The 27,872-nt window shown below is 41.4% G+C and overlaps 1 protein-coding gene across 1 annotated transcript in view; it reads left to right on the top strand.

Moving 5' to 3' along the window:
• The window catches only part of ARMH4 (armadillo like helical domain containing 4), a 144,337-nt gene that overhangs the window by 35,804 nt on the left and 80,661 nt on the right, over positions 1–27,872 (top strand). Inside the window, exon 5 of the mRNA XM_052647006.1 lies at positions 17,333–17,584. Coding sequence (XP_052502966.1) covers positions 17,333–17,584 — 252 coding nt within the window. The remainder of the gene's footprint in view (positions 1–17,332; positions 17,585–27,872) is intronic.

Here is a 27,872-nt window from a genome sequence, read left to right as displayed (position 1 = left end):
TAATTGAGGCGTGTGGGATCTAGTTCCCTGGCCAGGGATTGAACACAGGCCCCTTGCAGTGTCTTTGCCACTGGACCATCAGGGAAGTCCTGCATTCCAGTATTCTTGCCTGGAGAATCCCATGGACAGAGGAGCCTGGCAGGCTACAGACCACGGGGTCGCAAAGAGTCAGACACAACTGAAATGATTTCGCATAACACGTTTAGCCTTTAAAGTTTCTATTAGAAAAGAAGAAAGTCTGAGAATTAATGTCCCAGGCAGCCTCCACCTTAAGCTATAAAAACAAAAGAACCCCAAAGAAAATAGAAGGAATGAAGTAATTAAAAAAATTAAGATTTCATTATTTTACTTTTCCATTTCACTGATCCATGACGGCTTGACTAAGATTTTGTAAAATTTGTATGGAAGAACAAGAGTTCAGGAAATAATTGCCAGTCAGTGCACTGCTAAAGAAAAGGATTAGAGGAGAGGGACACTTGCTCTATCAGATATTAGGACTTATAAAACTCTTACTGTATCTTTATATATTTAGGCAACATGGTCATGGACAAGGATAATTAGAATAACTAGTGGAACAGAATAGAGAGCATTGAAACAGACACAGTTCTGTAGGGGTTCTTGATGTAGGAGAGAGATGGTTTTACAGAGCAGTGGGGAAAGCATTTATTTTTTCCCCATAAAAGTTCTGGGACAATAAGTTGTCCATATAGAAAATATTAAATCAGAGTGAATATAACCTGATATACAGAAACTGATTCCATATGGTCTAAAACTGATGTGAAACATGAAATTCAAAAACTTGAGAAAAATTATAGAATATCTCACTGCACTAATGATACAGAAGGATTTTTTTGAAGTCATGACACAAAAATTGCTCACCACAAGGAAAATGTTGATAAAACCAGCTGAAACTGAAAACTCTTATAAGACGTTAACTAGAAAGGCAGTGAATGTACAACTTCTAAAACTGGGGAAGGTTGGAAATTCCCTGGTGGTCCGATGGTTAAGGCGCTGGTCTTTTACTGCTTTGGGTATGGGTTCAGTCTCTGGTGGAGGAACTAAGATCCCACAAGCCACGTGGCCAAAACAACAACAAAAAACTAGGGTAGGTGTTTGAAATACATATAATTTTATAATACATGTAACTGATAAAGGATTGTGTCTAGAATAGTGAGAACTCCAAAAAATCAATAGGGAAGTGACAGACAACCCAAAAGAAGAAGGAGCAAACATGATTAGGTAGAGATACACAAACTTATGATCAAATATACAACCTCAGAAATAATTTAATTACAAAAATGCAAATTACCTCTACAGTGACATACCATTTTATATACACTGGATTGAAAAAAAAAAGTGTGACAATAACAAAGGTTAGTGAGGATGTGGAGCTAAGGAAGTATATCGAGACATTATTTAGAATGTTGAACACTTCTATTCCTTTGACCGAGCAAGTCTACTTTTAGGAACATGCCCTAAGGAAACCCCTTTGAATAGATCTATTAGAGATCAGATATGAATGTTCATAACAGTACTATACATAACAGCAAAAAATTGGCAACAACTAAATAACTCAAAAGTTTATTCACACAAGGCTAAATAAATAGTGCTAAGTAGCTTCAGTTGTGTCCGACTCTGTGTGACCCCATAGATGGCAGCCCACCAGGCTCTTCTGTCCCTGGGATTCTCCAGGCAAGAATACTGGAGTGGGTTGCCATTTCCTTCTCCAATGTATGCATGCATGCAAGCTAAGTCGCTTCAGTCGTGTCCAACTCTCTGCGACCCTATGGACAGCAGCCCACCAGGCTCCTCTATCCACGGGATTCTCTAGGCAAGAATACTGGAGTGGGTTACCATTTCCTTCTCCAATAAATAGTGACATGCTTGCAAAATGGAATACCATAAGTTGGTGAAATTTACAAACTGGTATTTTGTTAGATGTGTGAAACTTAAAATCATAATTTTGAGTGGAAAAAGAGATCCTGAAGTAAAGCATTCAGTAATTTTTTTCTCCATTACATGCTTCTTGCTGTTTTTCCCAAACATTTTTAAAAATTGAAGTATAATTGATTTACAGGTGTATGGCAAAGTAATTCATCATTCAGTAATTTTTTATGACATTCACGGGAAGTAGGTGGTTGAGATGATAGAGGAATATGCAAATAGATGCCACAGTATTAGTAATATTCCAGGTTTCTTCACTTATTAAGCTTAACAGCATAAATATGATCTATATTCTCTTGTATATATCTAATATTACGTGATAAAAATGTGAAAACGGCAGAAATGCTTAAGTTTTAAGAAATGTAATGAAATTCTGTAACGTCTAAGTCAGCTTAATTGTGAGCTGCTGAATTTTGTGGTCATGATTTCAGTAGTTTCTGGGGTTCTTCAACCCCTTCCAATCCCAGGGAGCCATCTGCTGGAGAATTGCTTCAACTCCTTAAAAGGAGATTCATTTTCTTTTCTGACGTTTAAGTTTTACACCCAGTTTGATGCCCAAATTAAAAATAAATTGGAGGCAGGTGCAAGCCTGCAAGGCGGCGGTGGCTGGAGGGCCACCTGAGGCGGGCGGCGTTGGCCCTGCTGCTCCCGGCCCCACGCCTGCCCGCCTGGGAGCTGTCAGCTCCCGCTCGGCTCTATCACAAGACGGTTGTTGATCATTATGAAAATCCCCGAAACATGGGGTCCCTTGACAAGACATCTAAAAATGTCGGGACTGGATTGGTGGGGGCTTCAGCGTGTAGTGATGTCATGAAATCACAGGTTCAAGTGGACGAAAAGGGGAAGATCGTGGACACCAGGTTTGAAACATCTGGCTGTGGTTCTGCCATTGCCTCCAGCTTGTTAGCCACCGAATAGGTAAAGGGGAAGACGGTGGAGGGAGCCTTGACCATCAAAAACACAGATCTCGCCAAGGAGCTGTGCCTGCCGCCTGTGACACTGCACTACTCCTTGCTGGCTGAAGGTGCCAAGGCCACCCTGGCTGATTACGAACGGAAAACAGAACCCCAAACAGAAGAGGCCGAGAAGAAATGAGCCCCTGGTGATGCCTTGAAGGTCCCACAGGCTGCCAGCCCCCCAGCCATGCACACACAGGTGTTCAGAAGCCCTCCCGCTGCAGTAAATGAGCTCTGAGATTTGTACACTGGCTGCTCACCTTGTGACTCTAACTCAAGCAAAATACACAGCCTGGTTGTTCTGAACCCTCTGGTTTCTTGCAGCTCACTTTCATCGCCTTAACCTCACGTGTGTCTATTTAGATTTGTGTGTATGACCCCAAAACTGAAATCAATAGTGAAGTCTCTATTGATTTGGGTAGTCGTGAAGTGCACAATATCTAATTTTACCTGAATCTTTTGGGGGAAGATTACCAGTAGAATGCCTTGATAAGATTATTTGGTAGGACCAAATAATAAGTATTGTACAAGTATTTATGTACAAGTATTATACATAAAACAGATTTTGCATCTATATAGTAAAGGAATGTAAGACTAAATAAATAAATTAGAAAGTAAAAATAAAATGGAAAATTAAAGCAGTACCATCCCTAGCGCTTTATTTGCTCTTTATGTGTGGAAACCATTCTGCTACAGTGGCTTTTGATTATATTGTATAGGGGCTCCCAGGAAAACACAAGGCAACAAACATTTCTTCTTTTAAAAGTCTGGCACTGGGAGCTGTCAGAGCCATTCCATATATGCTTAGCTTCCACCCAGAGATTTCACCCTGTTTCTTTTCACTGTATCCTTCATCTTCACGTGCCCTAATTTATGTGGCTTAGTTTTGATTTTAAACTTTGTAAAGAGAAAGAGAAGTTTGATTCTTAAACCTAATGAATAAATAGGCAAAAGATAAGGATTCAGATTAATCACTGCTGTTCCAAAGAGTTTTAGTTGCTCAGTTGTCTCTGACTCTTTGTGACCCCATGGATTGTAACCCACTAGGCTCCTCTGTCCATGAAATTCTCCAGGCAAGGACACTGGAGTGGGTTGCCATTCCCTTCTCCAGGGGATCTTTCCAACTTTGGCTACCAAATGCGAGGAGCCAACTCATTGGAAAAGACCTTGATCCTGGGAAAGATTGAAGGCAAAAGGAGAAAAGGATGACAGAGGATGAGACAGTTAGATAGGATCACCAACTCAATGAACATGAATTTGAGCAGACTCTGGGAGATAATGAAGAACAGGGAAGCCTGGTGTGTTGCAGTCCATGGGGTTGCAAAGAGTTGGATGTGACTTAGCAACTGAAAAATAAACAACAACAATTCCAAAGAGACAGAAAGTTCAGGTAGGAGCCTATTCTTACTGTAAGTCAAGGATAGCCAGGTCATGTTGGGGAACAAGTATTACTGGTGGGGTTCTTCCTACTCCTATTATTGGGATGACAAATTCTCAACCAAGGGTTCCCTTGGACTTGTCAGTAGTACTCTGGAAATGCTAGCTATGTCTCTGTCTTCTAGAGCTATAAAATTGTCTAAACTGTGATGAGAAATGGAGCATCTTTGGTGGGAACTGCTTATTAAATGGCACCTGGACTTTGCAGTAGAATCAGGTTACTCAGGCCAGGACCACAAGACAAACTTTCTCCAATATCTTCTATTGAATTTGTTGGGGGAATCATGGCCCTGGCCCTGAAAGGAGTGAAAACTTTTAGTTTTGGTAACCAGAGGTAGAAATGTTTGCAATAAATAAAGAAAAGAGGCCTGACCTAGAGAGTCAAAAATTTGGGGTTTCACAAACTCGTTTGAGGCTCTGCTGTGATATTTGAACACCCAAGGCAGTATATCACCAGTAAAGTAGACTGTAAGTAATACAGAATTGATAAAACTTGCTCTGCTTATTCAAGTGTGTACATTTGAAGGATAACGCCGGCACAGGCTTCTCACTGCAGTGGCTTCTCTTGTGGAGCATGGGCTCTAGGGCTCGCAGACTTCAGTATTTGTGGCTCCTGGACTCGAGATCAATAGTGGTGGCTCATTTAGCTGCTCCATGGCATGGGGGATCTTCCCAGACCAGGGATTGAACCTGCGTCTCCTACACTGGCAGGCAGATTCTTTACCAGTGAGACACTAGGGAAGCCCTGAGCAATGCTTCTTTCTACAGGTTCCTTTTTTTTTTCGTTTTTGGTCCTACCTTTAGATAGAATAATTGTGCGTGTGTGTTTTATGTTGATCCACATGCTTCTTTGGGATTCAGATAAATGAAAATAAAATTGGGGGTTTATTTTAACAAAATTACAGAATCCAGAAAGCATTACCCTATAGCCATTAACATATAACCTGATAGTGTTATTTGAATGAGTTCTTCATTTAAAAATTCAGTTCTTTAAATCAGAGATTTTGTTACTGTTTCTAGCACAGTTTGCTGAATGCTTATTTCATTTTGTTGTCCTTTGTTTTCAGAAGTGTTCATGACATCATTATTTCTCTTGGGTGCATCTATTGAAAGACTGGCTAAATACAGATGAGTTTTTCTTCAGTTTTTATGAGCGAAAGATGAATGCATACAACTCTGGGTTATTTTGTACCTGTCCATTTGATATGTTGCCTTTGTGCTTATTGCAGGATTACTCTGAGGAATGTGTTACCCATTGCTTATTAAATGCTACTCTGTGTTTCCTTAGATCCAGCCAGTTGTTAAAAGCACAGATCTAGTTCCCTGACTATGCATCTGGCCATCCATCCATCCATCCAACAAATATTGAGTCGTGACTTTTGCCAGGCGCTGGGTTAGTCTTTGGTGATACAACAGAGGACAAGATTATCCTTCCTTTATTCAATAGTTTCACACCTTTTTGGGTCAAGCTGCTATAAAATATATTATTTTGCTAATATTAGAAAGGTGATCATACCTTTTTGTTACTGATCTGTAATAGTAGTCAACGGTCCACTGAAAATTGTGGCAGGGTACAGATGATATACTATTAAAGATATTTAACAGCTACAGAATGATCGTAACCTTCTAAAAATAAGAAAATTCCCTGGCAGAAATCAATAATGAGGGAATAAGGCTAGACTGAAGGAGAACTCATTCTGTTCATATGGTTCATGGGGTTCTCAAGGCAAGAATACTGAAGTGGTTTGCCGTTCCCTTCTCCAGTGGAGATCTAGTTCATTCTAAAGGAAATCAGTCCTGAATATTCATTGGATGGACTGATGTTCAAGCTGAAACTCTAATACTTTGGCCACATGATCATAGAGCTGACTCATTTGAAAAGACTCTGGTGCTGGAAAGATTGAAGGTGGGAGGAGAAGGGGACGACAGAGGATGAGATGGTTGGGTGGCACCACCAAGTCAATGGACATGAGTTTGAGTAAATCCGGGAGTTGGTGATGGACAGGGAGGCCTGGTGTGCTGCAGTCCATGGGGTCACGAAGAGTCGGACATGACTGAACAGCTGAACTGAACTGAAGGAGGACTCTTACTCCTGTAAGGCTTGTATTCCTCTTTTCTCTACACAGTCTCTGACACTTTCTTTCCTATCACTATGTCCTCAAATATACTCATATTAAAAGTGAAACCTTATAAACTTCTTTGTGTTGAAGGTCAGGGTTGGTGGTAAAAGAAGAAGACTTTTCTCTTTCATCCCACACATCAATCAGGGCCCTTCCTTTTCTGATGGTGTAAAAATTGTATACTACTCAATCTGGTGTTTCTGAAGAAAGTGCTCCTTGGTTTTATCGTCTGACTTGGAGTTAGATGTCTCATGTCAGCATTTCAGGTGAGGGAGGAGAAGGAAGACTTTACCAGGGTGGGTGAGTAACGGGAGAGATCGAGATGCCTTGACCTAAGCAAGGCCCTCTAAAGTGCATTGTGAAGGGAGCAACTGTGGCCTGCTGCTGCTGCTAAGTCGCTTCAGTCGTGTCCGACTCTGTGTGACCTCATAGACGGCCTAGATTTGCATAGATGCAGCTATCTTTTCAAGATACAAAAGGATGGAGGAAGATGACTTTTGAGGTCCCTTTCATTATTTTTATATCTCTGTGTTCCTCCTCCGACAGCTTTATTGATGTATAACTGACAAACTGTAGGATGTTTAATGTGTACACCATGGTAATTTGATACACACCTACACTGTGAAAGAATTTCTACCATCAGATTAATTAACACATTCATCATCTCACATATTTACCTTTTTAATTTTTGGTGAGAACATTTTAAGTTCTCTTCTCACAGCAAATTTCAGTTGTACAATATGGTGTTATCAGCTGTAGTGACCATATTATACATTAGGTCCTCAAACTTTATTCATCTTATAACTGAAAGTTTGTATCCTTTTACCAGTTCTTCCTATTTTTACCTCCATTCATAGACCCTGGCAATTACTTTTCTATTCTTTGTTTCTATGAATTAGACTTTTAATTCCACATATAAGTGATAACATGTAGTATTTGTCTTTCTCTGACTTATTTCACTTAGCATAATGTTCTCCAGGTTTATCCATGTTGCCAGTGACAGGATTTCTCTTTTTTTGAAGGCTTAAATAATATTCCATATGTATATATACACACACACACACATGCATACCTGCATGTATAATATAAATTGCATAGTATAAATAATATCCCATATATAAAAATATTTATAAATATACACTACATCTTTATCCATTCATCCATTGGTTGACGCTTAGGTTGTTTCCATACCATAGCTATTGTGGATAATGCTGCTGTAAACTTGGAAGTGCAGAGATCTCTTTGGGTTGAAGGTTTCATTTCCTTTGGATATATACCCAGAAGTGGGATTTCTTTTGTGTGAAAGTGTTAGTCACTCAGTCGTGTCCAACTCTTTGTGACCCTGTGGAATTCTCCAGGCAAGAATACTCGAGTGGGTAGCCATTCCCTTCTCAACCCAGGGACTGAACTCGGGTCTCTCACATTGCAGGCAGATTCTTTATCGTCTGAGTCACCAGGGAAGCCCCTTGGATCATATAGTTAGCTCTTTCTAAGATAACGAATGAAAACCTACTGTATAGCAGAGAACTCTGTACCTAACTCTATACCTAAATGGGAAGGAAATCCAAAAAAGAGGAGATATATGTATATGTATGGGCTTAATAACCCAGATGTGAAGTTATTGATATTTCTTGCTACAATCTTGATTCCAGCTTGTGCTTCCTCCAGCCCAGTGTTTCTCATGATGTACTCTTCATATAAGTTAAATAGCAGGGTGATAACATACAGCCTTGACGTACTTCTTTTCCTATTTAGAACCAATCTGTTGTTCCATGTCCAGTTCTAACTGTTGCTTCCTGACTTGCATACAGGTTTCTCAAGGCAAGTCAGGTGGTCTGGTATTCCCATCTCTTTAAGAATTTCCCACAGTTGATTGTGATCCACACAGTCAAAGGCTTTGGCATAGTCAATAAAGCAGAAGTAGATGTTTTCCTGGAACGCTCTTGCTTTTTTGATGATTCAGCAGATGTTGGCGGTTTGATCTCTGGTTCCTCTCCAGCTTGAACACCTGGAAGTTCATGGTTCACATACTGTTGAAGCCTGGCTTGGAGAATTTTGAGCATTACTTTGCTAGCCTGTGAGATGAGTGCAATTGTGCGGTAGTTTGAGCATTCTTTGGCATTGCCTTTCTTTGGGATTGGAATGAACACTGACCTTTTCCAGTCCTGTGGCCACTGCTGAGTTTTCCAAATTTGCTGGCATATTGAATGCAGCACTTTCACAGCATCATTTTTCAGGATTTGAAATAGCTCAACTGGAATTCCATCACCTCCACTAGCTTTGTTTGTAGTGATGCTTCCTAAGACCCACTTGACTTTACATTCCAGGATGTCTGGCTTTAGGTGAGTGATCACACCATCATGATTATCTGGGTCATGAAGATCTTTTTTTGTACAGTTCTTCTGTTTATTCTTGCCACCTCTTCTTAATATCATCTGCTTCTGTTAGGTCCATACCATTTCTGTCCTTTATTGTGCCTATCTTTGCATGAAATGTTCCCTTGGTATCTCTAATTTTCTTGAAGAGATCTCTAGTCTTTCCCATTCTGTTGTTTTCCTCTTATTTCATTGCATTGATCGCTGAGGAAGGCTTTCTTATTTCTTCTTTCTGTTCTTTGGAACCCTGCATTCAGATGGGTATCTTTCCTTTTCTCCTTTGCCTTTCACTTCTCTTCTTTTCACAGGTATTTGTAAGGCCTCCTCAGATAACTGTTTTGCCTTTTTGCATTTCTTTTTCTTGGGGACAGTCTTGATCCCTGCCTCCTGTACAGTGTCATGAACCTCCATCCATATTTCTTCAGGCACTCTATCAGATCTAATCCCTTGAATCTATTTGTCACTTCCACTGTAAATCATAAGGGATTTGATTTAGGTCATACCTGAATCATATAATGGTTTTCCCTTTCCCTAACTTGCATCCTTTGGAGAAGGCACTGGCGACCCACTCCAGTACTCTTGCCTGGAAAATCCCATGGACAGAGGAGCCTGGTAGGCCACAGTCCATTGGGTCGCACAGAGTCGGACACGACTGAGTGACTTGACTTTCACTTTTCACTTTCATGCATTGGAGAAGGAAATGGCAACCCACTCCAGTGTTCTTGCCTGGAGAATCTCAGGGATGGAGGAACCTGGTGGGCTGCCTTCTATGGGGTCGCACAGAGTTGGACACGACTGACGTGACTTAGCAGCAGCAGCAACCTGCATCCCTATGCAGATGACACCACCCTTATGGCAGAAAGCGAAGAAGAACTAAGGAGCCTCTTGATGAAAGTGAAAGAGGAGAGTGAAAAAGTTGACTTAGAACTCAGCATTCAGAAAACTAAGGTCACGGCATCTTGTCCCATCACTTCATGGCAAATAGATGGGGAAGCAATGGAAGCAGTAACAGACTTTATTTTTCTGGACTCCGAAATAACTGCAGATGGTGACTGCAGCCATGAAATTAAAAGACGCTTGCTCCTTGGAAGAAAGGTTATGACCAAATTAGACAGCATATTAAAAAGCAGAGACATTACTTTGCCAACAAAGGTCCATCTAGTCAAAGCTATGGATTTTCCAGTAGTCATGTATGGATGTGAGAGTTGGGCTATAAAGAAAGCTGAGCACTGAAGAACTGATGCTTTTGAACTGTGGTGTTGGAGAAGACTCTTGAGAGTCCCTTGGACTGCAAGGAGATGCAACCAGTCCATCCTAAAGGAAATCAGTCCTGAATATTCATTGGAAGGACTGATGCTGAAGCTGAAACTCCAATACTTTGGCCACCTGATGCGAAGAATTGACTCATTGGAAAAGACCCTGATGCTGCGAAAGATTGAAGGCAGGAGGAGAAGGGGATGACAGAGGATGAGATGGTTGGATGACATCACCGACTCAATGGACATGAGTTTGAGTAACCTCTGGAAGTTGGTGTTGGACAGGAAGGCCTGGTGTGTTGCAGTCCATGGGGTTGCAAAGAATCAGACACAACTGACCAACTGAACTGAACTGAACTAAATGACCCAGGTAACCATGATGGTGTAGTCACTCACTTAGAACCACAAATCCTGGAGCATGAAGTCAAGTGGGCCTTAGGAAGCATTACTATGAACAGAGCTAGTAGAGGCGATGAAATTCCAGCTGAGCTGTTTCAAATGCTAAAAGATGATGCTGTTAAAGTGGTGCACTCAATATGCCAGCAAACTCAGCAGTGGACTGGTAAAGGTCAGTTTTCATTGCAGCCCCAAAGAAGGGCAGTGCCAAATAATGTTCAAATACAATTGTGCTCGTTTCACATGCTAGGAAGGTAATGCTCAAAATTCTTAAGGCTAGGCTTCAACAGTCTGTGAACCAAGAACTTCCAGATATACAAGCTGGATTTCAAAAAAGCAGAGGAACCAGAGATCAAGTTGCCAACATCCACTGGATCATAGAAAAAGCAAGAGAATTCCAGAAAAAATCTACTTCTACTTCATTGGCTATGCTAAAGCTTTTGACTGTGTGGATCACAACAAACTGTGGAAAATTCTCAAAGAGATGGTAATACCAGACCATTTTACCTGCCTCCTGAGAAGCTTGTATACAGATCAAGAAGCAACAATTAGAACTGGATATGGAACAATGGACTGGTTCAAAATTGGGAAAGGAGTACGTCAAAGCTGTATATTGTCACCCTGCTTATTTAAGTTATATGCAGAGTACATTGTGGGCTGGATGAAGCATAAGCTGGAATCAAGATTGCCAGGAGAAATATCAATAATCTCAGATATGCAGATGACACCACTCTAATGGCAGAGAGCGAAGAGGAACTAGAGAGTCTCTTGATGAAAGTGAAAGAGGAGAGTGAAATAGTTGGCTTAAAACTCAACATTCAAAAAAAAAAGATCATGGCATCCAGTCCCATCACTTCATTGCAAATAGATGGGGAAACAATGGAAACAGTGACAGACTTCAGTTTCTTGGGCTCTAAAATCACTGCAGTGACTGCAGCCATGAAATGTAAAGACGCTTGCTCCTTGGAAGAAAAGCTATGACAAACCTAGACAGTATATTTAAAAGCAGAGACATCACTTTGCAGATAAAAGTCCTTATAGTCAAAGCTATGGTTTTTCCAGTAGTCATGTATGTATGTGATAGTTGGACCATGAAGAAGGCTGAGGGCTGAAGAATTGATGCTTTTGAATTGTGGTGCTGGAGAAGACTTCTGAAATCCCTTGGAAGCACGGAGATCAAACCAGTCAATCCTAGAGGAAATCAACCCTGAATATTCATTGGAAGGACTGATGCTGAAGCTGAAGCTCCAATAGTTTGGCTACCTGATGCAAAGAGCCAACTCATTGGAAAAGACCCTGATGCTGGGAAAGACTGAAGGCAAGAAAAGAGGAGGAGAAGACAGAGGATGAGATGGTTGTGTAGCATCACCAGCTCAATGGACATGAGTTTGAGCAAAGTCTGGGTGATAGTGAAGGACAGGGAATCCTTGTGTGCAGTATTCCATGGACTCACAAAGAATCAGACATGACTGAGCAACTGAACAACAACATGGGCTTCCCAGGTGGCTCTGGTAGTCGAGAACTTGCTTGACAATGCAGGAGACAGAAGAGATGTAGGTTTGATCCCTGGATTGGGAAGATCCCCTGGCGATGGGCATGGCAACCCACTCCTGTTTTCTTGCCTGGAGAATTCTACAGACAGAGGGTCTTAACGGGCTACAGTCCATAGGGTGGCAAAGAGTCCGACACGACTGAAGTGACTTAGTATATACATGCATGTGTACATATGGCTGATTCACTTGGTCATACAGCAGGAACTGACATAGCAGTGTGAAGAAAATATACTCCAATTAAAAAGTAATAATAATGATAAAATAAAAAAGAGCTAACCAGATCTGGTTAGCTGGCTATTTTTAATTTAGAGTATAGTTTCTTTGCACTGCCAAGTCAGTTCCTTCTGTATAGCAAAGTGAATCAGCCACGTGTATACCTTTATCCTGTCTTTTTTGGATTTCCTTTCCATTTAGGTTAACACAGAGGACCGGGGAGAGTTCTCTGTGCTATATAGTAGGTTTTCATTAGTTATCTGTTTTATACATTGTAGTGTATATATCAGAGAAGGCAATGGCACCCTACTCCAGTACTCTTGCCTGGAAAATCCCATGGACAGAGGAGCCTGGTGGGCTGCAGTCCTTGTGGTCACTAGGAGTCGGACATGACTGAGCAACTTCACTTTCCCTTTTCACTATCATGCATTGGAGAAGGAAATGGCAACCCACTCCAGTGTTCTTGCCTGGAGAATCCCAGGGACGGGGGAGCCTGGTGGGCTGCCTTCTATGGGGTCGCACAGAGTTGGACACGACTGAAGCGACTTAGCAGCAGCAGCAGTGTATATATGCTGTCTTCCATGGTGGCTTAGATGGTAAAGAACCTGCCTGCAATGCTGGAGACCCGGGTTCGATCCCTGGGTCGGGAAGATGCCCTGGAGAAGGGAATGGCAACTCTCTTCCTCTCCAGTATTCTTGCCTGAGAAATCTCATAGACAGAGGAGCCTGGTGGGCCATATTACATGGGGTCACAAAGAGTTGGACACGACTGTGTAACTAACACTCTACACTTCCATAGTGTATGTCCGTGTCAGTCTCTGTCTCCCAATTCGTTCCACCCACCCCTTTCTACTTGATATCGTGTCCCCTCTGTTTGTGTCTCTGTTTCTGCTTTGCAAATAATACGATCTATACCATTTTTCTGGATTCCACATATATACATTAATATACGATATTTGTTTTAGCTCTGTATTTTAAAGAGGAGGAGCTAATTGAACACATTGAGGACCAAGTATAAGTTATCCTTGGTGGTTGGTGGTGGTCAGAGGATAATGGTTCAGTGATAAAAGCTGGAAATCGAGGGCTCAGAGCTCTGGCTTTGCCTTTGCGTTCTCAGGGGGTCAGAATCATATTGTCATGATTTTCCTATCAAGAACAACCCTCTAGGTTTGTGGAGAGGAAAAGTAACTAAAAGTGATTTTACAAAGTTTAAAAATAGAGAAATTTTCTTTTTAGTTCATCACCAATTTCTGTCTACAGTAGGATGATCAGTAAAATTGTCAAAAAGCCTTAATGATTCCTGATAGTTTTCTCCATAATCCAGTGACTCTGTTACTTTTTCCTATCCACCTTCCTTCTCAGCTTCACTTTAACTGAAGTCCCTGGCCCATCTTTCTTCCCCCTCCAGCTTTATTGAGATATTAATGACATATAACATATATGAGTTTAAGATATATAAGGTGATGATTTGATACCCACACACATATATGTATATATATCGTAAAATTATTACTGCAGTAAGGTTAGTTTACACTTCCATCCCCTCAAGTAATTACCATCTTTTTGGTTTGGTGATACTATTTAAGATCTATTATCTTAATAACTTTCAAGTACATAATACAGTGTTGTTAATCATAGTCACCATGCTTTAGGTTAGGTCCCCAGAAATTACACATCATGTTGTTGGGAGTCTGTTTCCTTTTCTGGTTCATCTTCATAATCATTCTCTTCACACGCAATCTACTGCTTCTTCCTTAGTTGAGCTCTCCTAGCAAAACTTGGCCCTGGTTAAATGTCTCTGCCTACTCCACTTCTGCACCCACCCATTGGTAATGTGGCTGAAGAAAAACACACTGATCATCTTCGTATGCTTTGCTTTAAATTTGTAACCTTACAGATGGACTCACGTGGACTCATAGGGTTGCCTGGCAATCTGACCACATCCACCAGTTTTGTATTTGACCAGGGAAAGAAATATGACACCTTTCACATGCTCCCTGCCCCAAATCTAGCCACCCGCCTGCACCTGTGACCCTGCAGAGGTGGATGTGTCCAAGCTGGCCATGCACTGCATTCCCTCCCCTCTCCGTAATAGCAGAGAAGCCAATCTTATGTGGTGGACACTATGTGCCAGGCTTAGTTCTAAGTACCTGATATATTAACTGATGTAATCCTTACAACAGCCCTGTGTGGTAGGACTCATATCAGTTTTACAGTGAGGGAGCTGAGGCACACCAGAATTCAGTAATTTGTCTGAAACCACTCAGCCGTAGTAAGTGGCTCCAGAGTCCATGTGTATCATTTCTCTATCACACCTCATCTCTCAGGACATTTTTCCTGCCTCTCTTCCCTCCTGCATCATCAGTTCCCTGCTTTCTACCAGATCTTACTTGTCAATTACAGGCAAATTCTAAGTTTCTGCTTTCAGAACCTTGACCCCATATCTCCCTCCTGCTGTCCCCTAATGACCCTATTCGCTTCTCCAAATTTCTTGTGTTTTCTCTACCTATATCTGCTTCCTTTTCCCCAATTTACTTTGGAAGCACTTCAGTCTGACTTTTGTCCCTACCATTCCAGGAATGCAGCTTTTGTCAAGGTCATGAATGACTTCCCAAATGTCTAAACCAGAGGGACAGTCATCGTTTGTTACTCAGCCCCCTACTCAGAAATGTTTTCTTCTCTTGTTTTGGTTTTCTCCTGCAGTCACTTCTCTGTCTCCTTTGCTGGATCTCCCCCTGCTGGCCAACCTCTAAATGTTTGATTGTCCAGGGCTTTGGCTGGCCCACTTACTTCCCTTTCATCCACTCTCATTCTCTTGATGATCTCAGTCAGTGTCAAGGCCTTAAATATAATTTACAAGCTGATGACTCCTAGGTTTTTATTTCTAGCTTTGACCTTCCTTAGACTTCCAGCATTTCCATTTGGCTATCATAGGCACAAGCGTCTCCCAATTAATATATTTCACATAAAATTCTTGATTTGGCTCTTTAGTTCTCATTTTTAATAAAGTGAGATCTTCTTCTCACATGCCATATTGTAATTATCAGCAGGGCTCCACCTTCAAATTACATCTCAGGTCTGATCACCTCTCTCTTTTTGCAGGACTGCACCCTCATCCGAAGCATCATCCCCTATTCCCTGGATTTTTGCAATAGCCTCCTATGAGTCTCTTTGCTTTGTCTCTTGCTCTAAGATAACCTGTTCTCCACCATGTAGCCAGTCATTCTTTACAAATCTGTTTTAGCAGTGGCCTCTGCTTACCCCCGGAGACGGCAATGGCACCCGACTCCAGTACTCTTGCCTGGAAAATCCATGGACAGAGGAGCCTGGTAGGCTGCAGTCCATGGGGTTGCTAAGAGTCAGACAAGACTGAACAACTTCACTTTCACTTTTTACTTTCATGCATTGGAGAAGGAAATGGCAACCCACTCCAGTGTTCTTGCCTGGAGAATCCCAGGGGTGGGGAAGCCTGGTGGGCTGCTGTCTATGGGGTCGCACAGAGGTGGACACGACTGAAGCGACTTAGCAGCAGCAGCAGCTGCTTACCCCTGATTTCCTTGTTTCATGTATTCTCTCTGTCACTCACTGCCTCTCAGCCCAATCTTCTTTGCCATTCTTTGAACACAGTAAGCAGACATATGCCTCAGGGCTTTGCCTTTACTGTTCCCCCATCCTCCTCTGCTGGGAATCTTTAATGACCTAAATTAAACAAAAGAATTCATTATTTTGGTATGATCTCTGTTCAGACTTTACCTTATTAGAAAAACTTTCCTTGCTCTTGCCATCTAAAATAGTAGCACCTGGCATTTTCTGGCTTCTTGCTGGTTTTAATCAGAGTGCAGTATATTGCATATCTATTTATATATCTCTTTGTTTGCTGTATGTCTCCTGAGTGACATATCAGCTCCATGAAGGCAGAGACATTATTGTGGTAGTCCTAGTGCCTGGAACTAGGTGCCTGATAAATTGTTTAATTTTTGGAATAGGGGCAGGTATTAAATCCTATGAAGATAAAGGATATATAAGAATGAAAAAGATTAGAAGTAATATTTTTAAGTTAAGAAAATCTGTAAATGATAGCTGAAAAGGAGAAAATTGTCTGGAAAAAGGAGAGTCTCCAAATTCTTAGGTGGCTTTAATCCTCTGTCTTCTCTTCAGCCATCAAAGAGAGTTCCATGTTACGGTCACCACTGTGTTCAGAGCCAAGAGGGAGACCACGGAAAAGGCCTTCAATGGATTTTGTGGGCCCTTATTGGGGGCCTTAGGGGTGCCTTCATAATGTGGATGGGAGTTCAGAGTATTCCTAGAAAATTAACATTTGTGAAGTAAAATGAAATTGGGGATTTTATGTTCCTTAAACCTACACCTCTTGAAGCATCACAGATGGACACATTGTGTATTTAACTCATATGATGATGGTAATGATAGTGATTTTTTCTCACGTTTCTTTTCTGACTGCCCTTGATCAATGTGTCATTTCCCGATCCCCTTTAGAATTGGACTGAGAACGCTCATGTGGCCTTTCCCCGTTTCTTGGGTCCCTCCTCTGTAAGGAGAACAGATGCAGGAGTGGATTAATGTACCTCTCAGTTAACATTGTTGTGAGTTCTATTCACTGATGTGGAAGAAGAGCAGAAAGAAAACTATGTCAACATAGTGAATTCTCTTGTTTAGTATTATGAGATAGAAAGAGACTGGAATACTTCTTTTAAATTCTGTTAGTATTTCAGTGAGCTTTCTAACAGACAGATCTATAATGATCTCCAGAAAACAGGAAGATGATGTTTGCCACCCTTTTAAATATAAATATGACATTAACAAAATCCCTGTTTACCTGAACTTTCACTCCCAATAAACATGACGCATGATAATTATCTGACATAACTGTGGTTTTGAAAGTTTAAACTGTAGCTATAGGGTGGGCATGCAATCCCGCAAAGCTCTTCTTGCTCAACTTTAATGATAAAATATGTTTTAAAAGGCCAGTCATGTTTACTTTGTAGTGTTTGGGTCATTTCAAAAGATTCATTTGTGGGCACTGCCTGTATTTCTTCATGTTCCCTTTGCTTTCTTCTTTCCTAGAGGGAGAAGATGATGAAGATGAAGAGGATGAAGAGGAAGAGGATGAAGAGGAAGAAGATGAGGAAGATGAGGAAGATAAAGATGCCGACTCCCTGGACGAGGCCTTGGGTGACACCGAGCTGCCTGGGTTCACGCTCCCTGGCATCACGTCTCAGGAACCTGGCTTAGAGCAGGAAAACGTGGTCTCTCTGGAGGGAGTTACCTTCCAGGTGCCAGATGCTGTCCAGTGGGAGCAGCAGAATCAGGGCCTGGGTGAGTCATGTGTGTTTCTCTCCTTCCTCCCTCCCCTCAGCTTACTTTTCTTAGGCGACAACTTTCTTTCACTGGCATTGATTATGGAGCAAAATGGATTTTCTTTTTATGGATGTTTCATTTGGGAAGTAGTTCTCACTTCTTTCTCCAATATGTTTATATTTATGCTCTTCAGTAGCTAGGTTCCAGTCTCCATCTGCCTGAAGAGCACGGTTACCTTAATTTTTGGAAAGAGTTCCATCGTTCCTTCCCAGCTGGAGGACAGCTGTTGGCTCTGGGAGGACTTCCAGTTGGGGCAGAACTGTGTGTAACCAGTCAGCTGCCCAAAGTGGCATGAATGCACTGGACTCAGAAAGCAAATGTATTTTGTCATCCCCTCCTTTTAGAATTTCCTCCCTGGGGAAGTTCTCCCTTCACTTTTGGGTGAGTTTTTAGCCATCCCAATACGTCTCTGCTCATTATTGTGGTTGAGTTTCATCATCAAATATCATCTCTTTTTATCACTTGGTGTCCAGACAACCCCAAGCTTACTCTGTCTTGGGCATGGTCTGGATTTTTGGTGAGAGACTCCCTGGAGGCAGGCTGACCCCAACCTTGATACTCTCTTCTGGTTAGCAGGGCTGTTCCTCTGTCTCTTAACTTTTTCTGGAGAGATGCTGTTTAGCTCTGGGTGATTGTTTGAGGCCTCACTCTTTTGACCTGAAGGGAAGTGACCTCTGCTCCAAAGAAATCTCCTCCCTGAAGCTCTCTTGGTCTTTAAAAGGCCCGAGGATACCTTCAGTGCAGCAGAGGTTTGATTTAACAGTCATATAGCCAGTGTTTAGAGTATTTCATTGAAGATTTGGATGTTGATCTCAGATTTTGCTCTGGAATATCATACTAGTGTATCTTGGTGCCTTGGTTGAAACTTTCAATTTAGAATCTTGTTACATATGATTTCTTAAAGATTGTCCTCCTCTCCTCCCATGAAAACCCTTTCAGATTAGCAGTGAGAAAGGGTCAGTGCATTATCATGAGTATGGAGTGGGGAAAAATCGCATTGTCTGTTTATCACAGGATTGAGTAGTTTAAAACAAGCTCTCTTGCTTTTTTAAAAGCTCAAACTGAAGTTGGTAAAACCTTTAAAGATTTGCAGTCTAAGAGGAATTGTTTCCATAATCTCTAAAACTAAGGGAACATGTGTAAGGGATCTTTAACGTCATCTTCTCTTCCCTTATAGTCTTTTTGTGAGCCATCCTTTCGATGTGGTTAATTAATTTGTCCAAAAAGCAGAACCCCTACTGTGTTCCTTTGTAAGGTGTTGGAAACACAGAAAAAAACAAGGCAATGCTTTTTCTTGATTAGAGCAGAGCCCATTTGTAAAGGTTTCAGTGCAGGGTGGGTGAATTCTATGATAAAAATAGGTTATAGGAGGGCAGAGTAGAAGTGTAGAAGGAGGCCATCTAGAGTCTCTTGGAGAGTTCAGAGCTGTTGCCTGAAGGTTATATAAATAGGAGATAGCTTGCAAGGGAAAGAGACCAAAGAAAGAACATACACAAAGTCATTGGAGGGATGAAAGAGCATAATACAGATGAGCTGGCAAAGAATGTTGTTAAGTGGGTAAAAAGAAGTTCTAGGAGATGTAACAGCAGACGAGGCTGGAAAGGTAAGCAAGGATGCATCATGAAGAGCTTTGACTGCCAAGAGGTTTTCACTTGTCCTTTATGAAAACTGTTCTGGTGATAGTGCGGTAGAGGAGGAGGGGAGGAGCATGAGATTGGGGAGAGAGAAAAAGGCCACTTCTGAGATCATGAAATGTCTATGTGAGACATAAAGGGCATGAAGTAAGGCAGAGGAAGTGGGATGAATGGAAAAGAGTCAACCTGAGAGCTTTTGTCGTAGGTACTAAAGGATTTAGAGGATTGAGGAAAAATAGAGGGAGAGTTGAGGATGGTTTCTGGGTTTTTAGATTGGGTGGACAGGTGGAGAGTGATGCCTCTGGTGAAAAATGGGGATAAGGGGAGCAATGTGAACTTGGCATTTTAGGGAGATGGTGAGCTAGTTTTGGGCATGTTGAATATGAGGAGCCTGTGAGGTGTCCAGGAGGGTCTTAGTTTTGCATCTTGAATTCAGGGAAGAGGACTGGGACTGAGAAGTTATTCTGGGTTTATCACCCTCTAGGTTGGCATAAAGGTTGAAGTGTAGCTGGGATTTCCTGTGGAATGTCCTTATGGTAAAGAGAGGAGGTGATAAAGGTTGTGTCTCCACTGGGCAGGCAGACGGTATTAATATATGTGCATACAATGCTATATTTACTACTTTATTTTCTGAACAAATTTGGCATGTAATTGGGCAGCAGTTTAAAAATATACCAAATGAAACTGCTAAAACCTCATAAGTATATCAAAATATTATCAAAGTACTACAAAACAAATACAAATACTGACCTGGGGACATGTGAATAAATATTTGGTCTCTTCAGGCCTGAACAGGCCTGAAATGCACCAGTTCCACAACTGGTTGAAATGAACGAAATAAAATGCAAAATACCAATGTAACTTATTACAGAGGTTAAACACAAAAATCTACACGTCAAGTGACTCCTCAGGTAGTAGATTTATAACGTGAAAGGATCATGGACAGTTGAACAGTCTTTTAAATATAGATTGCGTGAATTTTCAGAGACTGTACCCCATTCCTGGAGAGAGGGTTGTTTTTGTACCCTCTCTGTAGGGAGAAGTACTGCAGGGAGATCATATGGCCTCTATTCCTGGATTGTGGTCTAGGAAGCCAGTTTCCACCACTTAGAAAGTTGGCATACCATCTGTGATAATGATAAGCAATTGGAGGAGCTGTGAATCTTAGAAAGATTTGTAGAGGCTACAGTTCAAGGCTAACATGATCATTTGAGCTCTAGCCTTACCATGTTCCTCAACACAAATTTACCACTGAAAAGGAGCCAAATTTTTAAGAAATCAACTTTATTGAGGTATAAACTATATACAGTAAACTGCACTCAGAGTATGCAATTCGAGTCTTGTACACATCCATACAGCCTCCATCTCATTGAAAATGCAGAATTTCCATCACTTCCCCTTTGTCCCCCCAGTTATTCCTTATGTCCTATGCAGTCCATCCCTCTCTCAGTCCTCAATCACAGGTAACCACTGATCTACATTTATTACTACAGGTTAGGTTGCATTTTCTAGAATTTTATATACATAGAATCATATAGTAAATACTCTTATGTGTCTAGCTTCTCTCACTTAGCATAATGATTTTGAGATTCAACCATGTCTTTGTCTGTATCAGTAATTTGTTCCCCCTTTTTAAAATTAAAAAAATTTTATATTTATTTGGCAGCATCATGTAGTTGCAGCATGCGAGCTCTTCATTGTGATGTGCAGTCTTTTCTGTAGTCACAGCATGCACGTAGGCTTAGTTGCCCCGAGGCATGTGGAATCTTAGTTCCTCACCCAGGGATCAAACCTGTGTTCCCTGCATCGGAAGATGGATTCTCAATCACTGGACCACCAAGGAAGTCCCTAATTTGTTCTGGTTTTATAGCTGTGTAGTGCTCAACTGTATGGATATGCTGCTGCTGCTGCTGCTAAGTCGCTTCAGTCATGTCCGACTCTGTGCGACCCCATAGACAGCAGCCCCTCAGGCTCCCCCATCCCTGGGATTCTCCAGGCAAGAATACTGGAGTGGGTTGCCATTTCCTTTCAGTGCATGAAAGTGAAAAGTGAAAGTGAAGTCGCTCAGTTGTGTCCGACTCTTTGCGACCCCATGGACTGCAGCCTACCAGGCTTCTCCGTCCATGGGATTTTCCAGGCAAGAGTACTGGAGTGGGGTGCCTTTGCCTTCTCCATGGATAGGCTACATCTTGTTTATCTCATCATGTTATCTACGAACATTTGGGTTTTCCCCAGTTTTTGGTTAATAGCAGTTACATTTTAAGGTGTGTAGGGCATGAGGTGGAGGGTGAATAGCCCAATTGTCCCTTTGTCTTGCCTCCTGATTCCAGCCTCCATGCATGGCTAAAGTTTCTTAAATTAGTAATACTGATTTAGTGATTTGTTATCACTAGGGTGATTTGTCACTTTAAAAAGTGATTTTGGACTTCCCTGGTGCTTCAGTGGTTAAGAATTTGCCTTTCCATGCAAGGGAATGGTTCAATCTCTGGTCTGGGACGATCCCACATGTCTCGGAGCAACTGAGCCTGTGTGCCACAACTACTGAGCTCATGAGCTGCAGCTACCGAAGGCTTTGTGCCTAGAGCCTGTGCTTCTCAACAAGAGAAGCCACTGCAATGAGAAACCCTCACAACGCAAGAAAGAGATGCCCTGGCTTGCTGCTACTAGGGAAAGCCCATGTGCAGCAACAAAGACCCACCACAGTCAAAAAATAAATAGACCAAGTAAATCAATTAATCAGTCTTTTTTTTAAAGTGATTTTCCCAAGTCTTGACATTTCGTTTTATATCAGATTTTTTCTTTTTATAAAATTTACCATTTCCCTGGATGTCTATTACCTTTTGCTGCCACTTCTTTTCCTGAAAAATTCAATTTGCCAACATGTTTTTAGCATTCTAATTTTCATGGGAACCCAAACAAGGAAGTCCTTCCAGTTTTCTACTGTGGGAAGACTAGGCTGGGTTAGTAGTGCTTGTGTCTAAGATTTTATTAGCTCCCCATCTTTTTCTTGAGGGGCCAGGAGTATTTACTAGTAACTCAAAACCACTGACAACTTCTGGGTCAATATTAATTGATATAGTTTCCTAAAAGCTCTCAGATCACATGATAAAGAGGGACCCCTCCCCTGTTTGTGATGGATTTTGTGGTACCAAGAATAATGGCTCCCCAGTTGGCTCAGACAGTAAAGAATCTGCCCACAAAGTGGGAGACCCAGGATTGATCCCTGGGTCAGGAAGACCCCTGGAGAAGCGAAAGACTACCCACTCCAGTATTCTTGCCTGGAGAATTTCATGGACAAAGGAGCCTGGCGGGCTGCAGTCCACAGGGTCACAAAGAGTGACACGACTAAGCGACTAACACTTGCGCTTTTTTTCAAATATGTTTATGTCCTAATCTTTGGAACCTATGATTATGTTGTCTTACCTGGCAGAAAGCTTTGCTGATGATTAGGTAAAGGATCTTGAGATGGAACAGTTATCCTGGATTTTCTGCAAAGGTTACACAGGTGTGTTCACAAGTGTCCTTATAAGCAGGAAGAAGACAGGTCAGAGTCAGAAAAGTAGGTGTGATGACAGAGGCAGAGGTCAGAATGATGCGGCCGGAAGCAAGGAATTCTGGCAGCCTCCACAAGCTGGAAAAGGCAAAGAGAAGAATTCTCTTCTTGAGCTTCTAGAAGGAACGCAATCCGACTGGCACCTTGATTTTAGTCCCTCGAGACCCATTTTAGACTTTTGACCTGCAAAACTATAAGATAATAAGTTTGTATTGTTTTGAGCCCCTAACTTAGTGGTAATTTGTTACAGCAGAAATAGGAAACTAATACAGATTTCAATAAGTATTTCATGAGCAGCTTCATTTTAGAAAGCAGAGCTGCATGGCAGCTGTAGGCTGAGTGTGGATGTTGTAAACTTAACTATAGTTTTTTCTTAATGAATCACTAGAAATGCAAAGATGGAGGCCTCTAAAAAGTAATCTAATTTAAAACAATTTTACTTTAATTGACCATCTTATTCACTCCTACTTTTAAGTGGGTTGTTTTATTTATAGATGATCACATCCTATTTTACAATATGAATGGTATTCCAAAGCAAGTGCTAAAACCCATAGACACCTTTATAAATGAACAGATTGAAGTGGGTAGTTGGAATTGGCTAAAAATAATGTACACTCTTTGAATAGAGTATCATTTCATTTCCTGTGAAGAAACAAGAGGAGAAAACTTAGATTACTTTCTAAGGCAAAGCAGTAGATTCTGGCTTAATTCTTTGCACTTCTGTTTTCTGTTGCCACATACACATCGCCTCTAAAGCTCTGGAGGGAAAGAGCCCAGTTTCTTGATCTTGCTGTTGGGAGGTGTGATTGTGGACTTAACTGTAGGCTGTCAGGATAAAGAATCAGGAGCGAAAGTTCCATGTTAGGGCTGAGGTGCACTGATTGTAGTGTAGAGTAAGTTCTTTATTTACATATGCAGAATCAATTTCTTTTCTGATCTAACAAGATCATTTTCAGATTTATTGGTAGAAACCTGTAGAGGGCAGATACTGTGACCCACACTACTTCTTATCCTTTTGTAGTAATAAATCACATGATTATTCTTTTGAAACTATAAAATTAATATGGCCGAAGTTGAGTCAATGTATCCGTTCTGACATTTAAACATTTCCAATGTAATTAATATCTGGTGATTCTTTACTTTGTGCATTCTATATCTGCTAGGATGCCTTTAGCTACAGGTAGCAGAAACCTTAAAGATGTATTTTCTCTGAAAACAAGAAGTCCAGAGATAGAGCTTCTGGGTCAGTTGACTTAAGTAGCTCAGCTGCCATTGGTGACTGTTTTTCCATCTTACCGCACTGTCCTCCTTTGGGATGTTGACTTTGGCCCCAGCCTGGTCTCCTTACAATTATAGTGGTTTGAAGCAGTTTCAGGTGTCACACCTAGACAAGACATTGTTCAAAGAAGACTGTCTTTTTATTGTGTTTCTTTCTCAGGAGAGAGGAAGCATTTCCAAGAATCCCCCAGTAGAATACTCACTTTTGATTGGTTGAAATTAGGTCACATGCTAGTTTCTAGACAGTCATTGGCAAGTGGAATGTGATCACATGACTGGTGGAACCATGAGGCTTCATGTCAGTCACTGTACCTATCATCTATGATTTCTGTGTTTTTCTGTTTACTTCTCTTGTGGCTGATTCTTATCCATGTTTCTTCTAAGACTCCTATGACCAATCTCGTTAAACTAATATATTTATTTTAAATATGTTAAAATTTTTTTAATTTATCTAGTTTTTTAAAAAAGTTGCGCATTGAGTTTTTGTGTCTGTTTTATGTATATATATTTATATTTTTGATTGTTCTGGGTCTTCATTGCTGCACTTGGGCCTTCTCTAGTTGCGGCAGCTAGGGGCTACTCTTTGTTTCAGTGCTTGGACTTCTCACTGCGATGGTTTCTGTTGTTGTGGAGCAAGGGCTCTAGGCATGTGGGCTTCAGTAGTTGCAGTGCACAGGGCTTAGCTGCTCTGCAACAGTCAGGACCAGGGATCAAACCCGTGTCCTCTGTATTGGCAGACGAATTCTTAACCACTGGATCACCAGGGAAGTTCCCTAAATATGTTTTATATTCATGACTTCTGGATGACGGCCTGAGGATGGTATTGTTCCAAGAAGAGATCATTTTGGGCCACTTTATGGTTTGGCAACCCACTCCAGTATTCTTGCCTGGAGAATCCCATGGATGGAGGAGCTTGGTGGGCTATAGTCCACGGGTTGCAAAGAGTCAGACATGACTGAGCGACTTCACTCACTTTCACTTTCTGAATAGATAAGGCTTCCAGATTCCATTAATTAGTTAAGTGCAGAATTATAGCTGTCTTCACTTTTTTTTCCAAAAGCCTCCATCTAATATTGGAATGGGTTCCTGATTCAGGAAGTAGAATATTTTTCTCTGGAGGTCTTTAAAAAACATGGTAAATATTCAATTAACAGTATAGAGATGTTTGTGGAAAGCAGAAAAATGAAGAGCATTCATGTTTCTAGTTTTTCACCAGATATTTTTAAAGCACCTACTTAAGTAGGTGCTGTATTTTAGGGAAAGAGAGGCTGACGTGTAGAGATAAATTGTAGTGAGGCAGAGAGTGGTACCATAGATGTGAGGCCACTGTGGTGGAATTGAATCATCACTTACAACAAGCAGTTTCTCTGAGTGGGCAGCCATCTGTGAGGTGTAACTTAAGGAGTGTTTGTGCAAGCCCAAATTTATATCATCCTTCCTGTTTTAATATGGTGCCTACCCTTCAATATTAAGAGTCTTCTTTTGGATTGAAATAATATTATATGTCTTGAGAAGGCCTTAGTAAAATGCACATCTACTATCTGGATAGGATAATGAGTCTCCAGGCTACTTCCATTGGAATGTGGTATGTGTGCTCAGTCGCTCAGTCTTGTCCAACTCTTTGTGGCCCCATTGACTATAGCCATCCAGGTTCCTCTGTCCATGGAATTTTCCAGGCAAGATACTGGAGTGAGTTGCCATTTCCTTCTTCAGGGGATCTTCTTTATCCCCTGATCAAACCCGAGTCTCTTGCATTGGCAGGCGGATTCTTTACTACTAGCACCACCTTTAAGATTAAGATTAACCATATTAAGATGTTATCATTTGTATATTATTATCAGTTTCATTACCTGGTAATTTAGGATGATTTTAATGTGAAAGAGAATATGTTTTGAATTGGCAAAAAGGGTGTGGGGGTTGGGCCTTAGAGAAACTGAACATTTGTCTGTGAGAAAGTCAGTCCCTTCCTAAACTGTGTCAGTTCTTCTCTTCTCCTCCTCATCCTTCTTGTCCTTTTAAAACACTTCACGTGTAGCTAAGGTCGAACTTAAATATAGTTTGACATGGGCTGTGGCAGCAAGAAAGAGATTTTCCGTAAAAGACAGTGGGAAGTGTGAGATTTCAAACAATCCTTCACAGCAACAAATGTCAGTGTATTTTGGCATATAGCATGTTAAGCTGTGGATTGTGAAGTTGCTCAGGAAGCTGCCAGGCTAACATGGTTAAATGTATGTCTGGAAGGAGAAAGAAAGAAGCCTTAGTCCAGCACAGTGTGAGCGGCCGATTGACTAAAGCCCCTGGACCAGTGGCTTATCTGTGTCACTCTTGGCTGCACACTGGAATCACCTGGAGAGGGATACAGATTATTGATACCTGGGTCCTACCCGCTGGAGCGCAGCTGTCCTAGGCTGGGTCTTCTGGTTGTTCTCTTGGGGGTGAGGCAGCTTCTGTTTGTAAAGAGAGACAGAGGATTTTAAGAAGTGTTCTATGAATTGAATTTCCAGGAGTGAAGATTTACTTTGCTTGTAATGATCTTTTGGTCTTGGATTACTGTGTCTTAAAAAAAAAAAAACAAACAGCTTTTTTTTTTCTTCTGTGTTTAATCTCACGTAGAGATGAAACTTAAAGTCAATATCCATGGTTTAATTTTCCCAGAAAGTCCATGGTCACGTAACAGACTTCTAAATCTGAACTGTGGACATTTTGTACCCTGACTCCTAATGAGTGAGCCTCTCCAGATGTGAGTTTCCATGGGTAGGCACCTTCCTGTCCTGAGATGGTTACCCAGTTTTCTGGCTTTGAGAGTAATACCATTCACTCTTTGGAAATAACTACTTTTCCTAGACAGGAGGAGCAGCACTTGGAGGTAGACCTCCTTTTTCCGCATTAGGCAAGACGCACTGGTGCTAAAGTTTGAATTAGAGATTGTGATCTCTGCCTCTCCTTACTCAGGAGCAAGAGTGCTTAAGGCATATTAGATCTGCAGAGCAGAATGCCTTCCAAGTGAAAGATATCGTTTCCTCATAGGTTTTTCCATTTGAGTTATTGAGTTACTCGAAGAATAGGAGTAGTTGGGGACCTATAGGGAGAAAGGGGCTTCTCAGGTGGTGCTAGTGGTAAAGAACCCTGCTGCCAACACAGGCGATGCAGGTTCGATCCCTGGGTTGGGAAGATCCCCTGGGGGAGGGCATGGCAACCCACTCCTGTATACTTGCCTGGAGAATCCCATGGACAGAGGCGTCTAGCAGGCTACAGTTCATAGGGTCCCAAAGAGTCAGACACAACTGAAGTGACTTAGCACACACGCATTCCTGCAGGGAGAAAATCTTTCCCTGTGCCCTTGGTGAAACATTTGACAAACTCAGGATTTTAGGTTTTAAGTGCATTTATTTCCTAAATTTTCCATTTATTTATTTTTATCCTATTATATTTTAGGTATTTGTTAGAAGCCATAAATCTTTTGAGCCTGAGGTAGGTTATAAATAGGTTAAAGATATAAATATGAATAGAGTTCCTTCCAGCTGCCCATTTCTGGCCGTCTTGGCAGGTGTGTTTGGCGAACACCCGAAATCAACTCTAAGTTTCAAACTAATGAGGAAAACTATAGACTAGAGTTAGTGGAGAGCTCAGTGGCAGCCACAACCACCCCCGTGTGTGATTTTGTCTGTCCAGAGCAAGCAGCTAACTCCCGAAAAAGCAGCTAACTCCCTTCTGCATAAAGCTTCCCTGGGGATGTTCTTGTGTTGAGGAAGGAAAATCAGTCTTGTTTGTTAAAATATTA

The sequence above is a fragment of the Budorcas taxicolor genome, chromosome 10, assembly GCF_023091745.1.
Source record: "Budorcas taxicolor isolate Tak-1 chromosome 10, Takin1.1, whole genome shotgun sequence".
Classification (NCBI taxonomy): domain Eukaryota; kingdom Metazoa; phylum Chordata; class Mammalia; order Artiodactyla; family Bovidae; genus Budorcas; species Budorcas taxicolor.
Note: the sequence above shows the minus strand (reverse complement) of the source record. Positions and strands in the feature narration are given on the sequence as shown.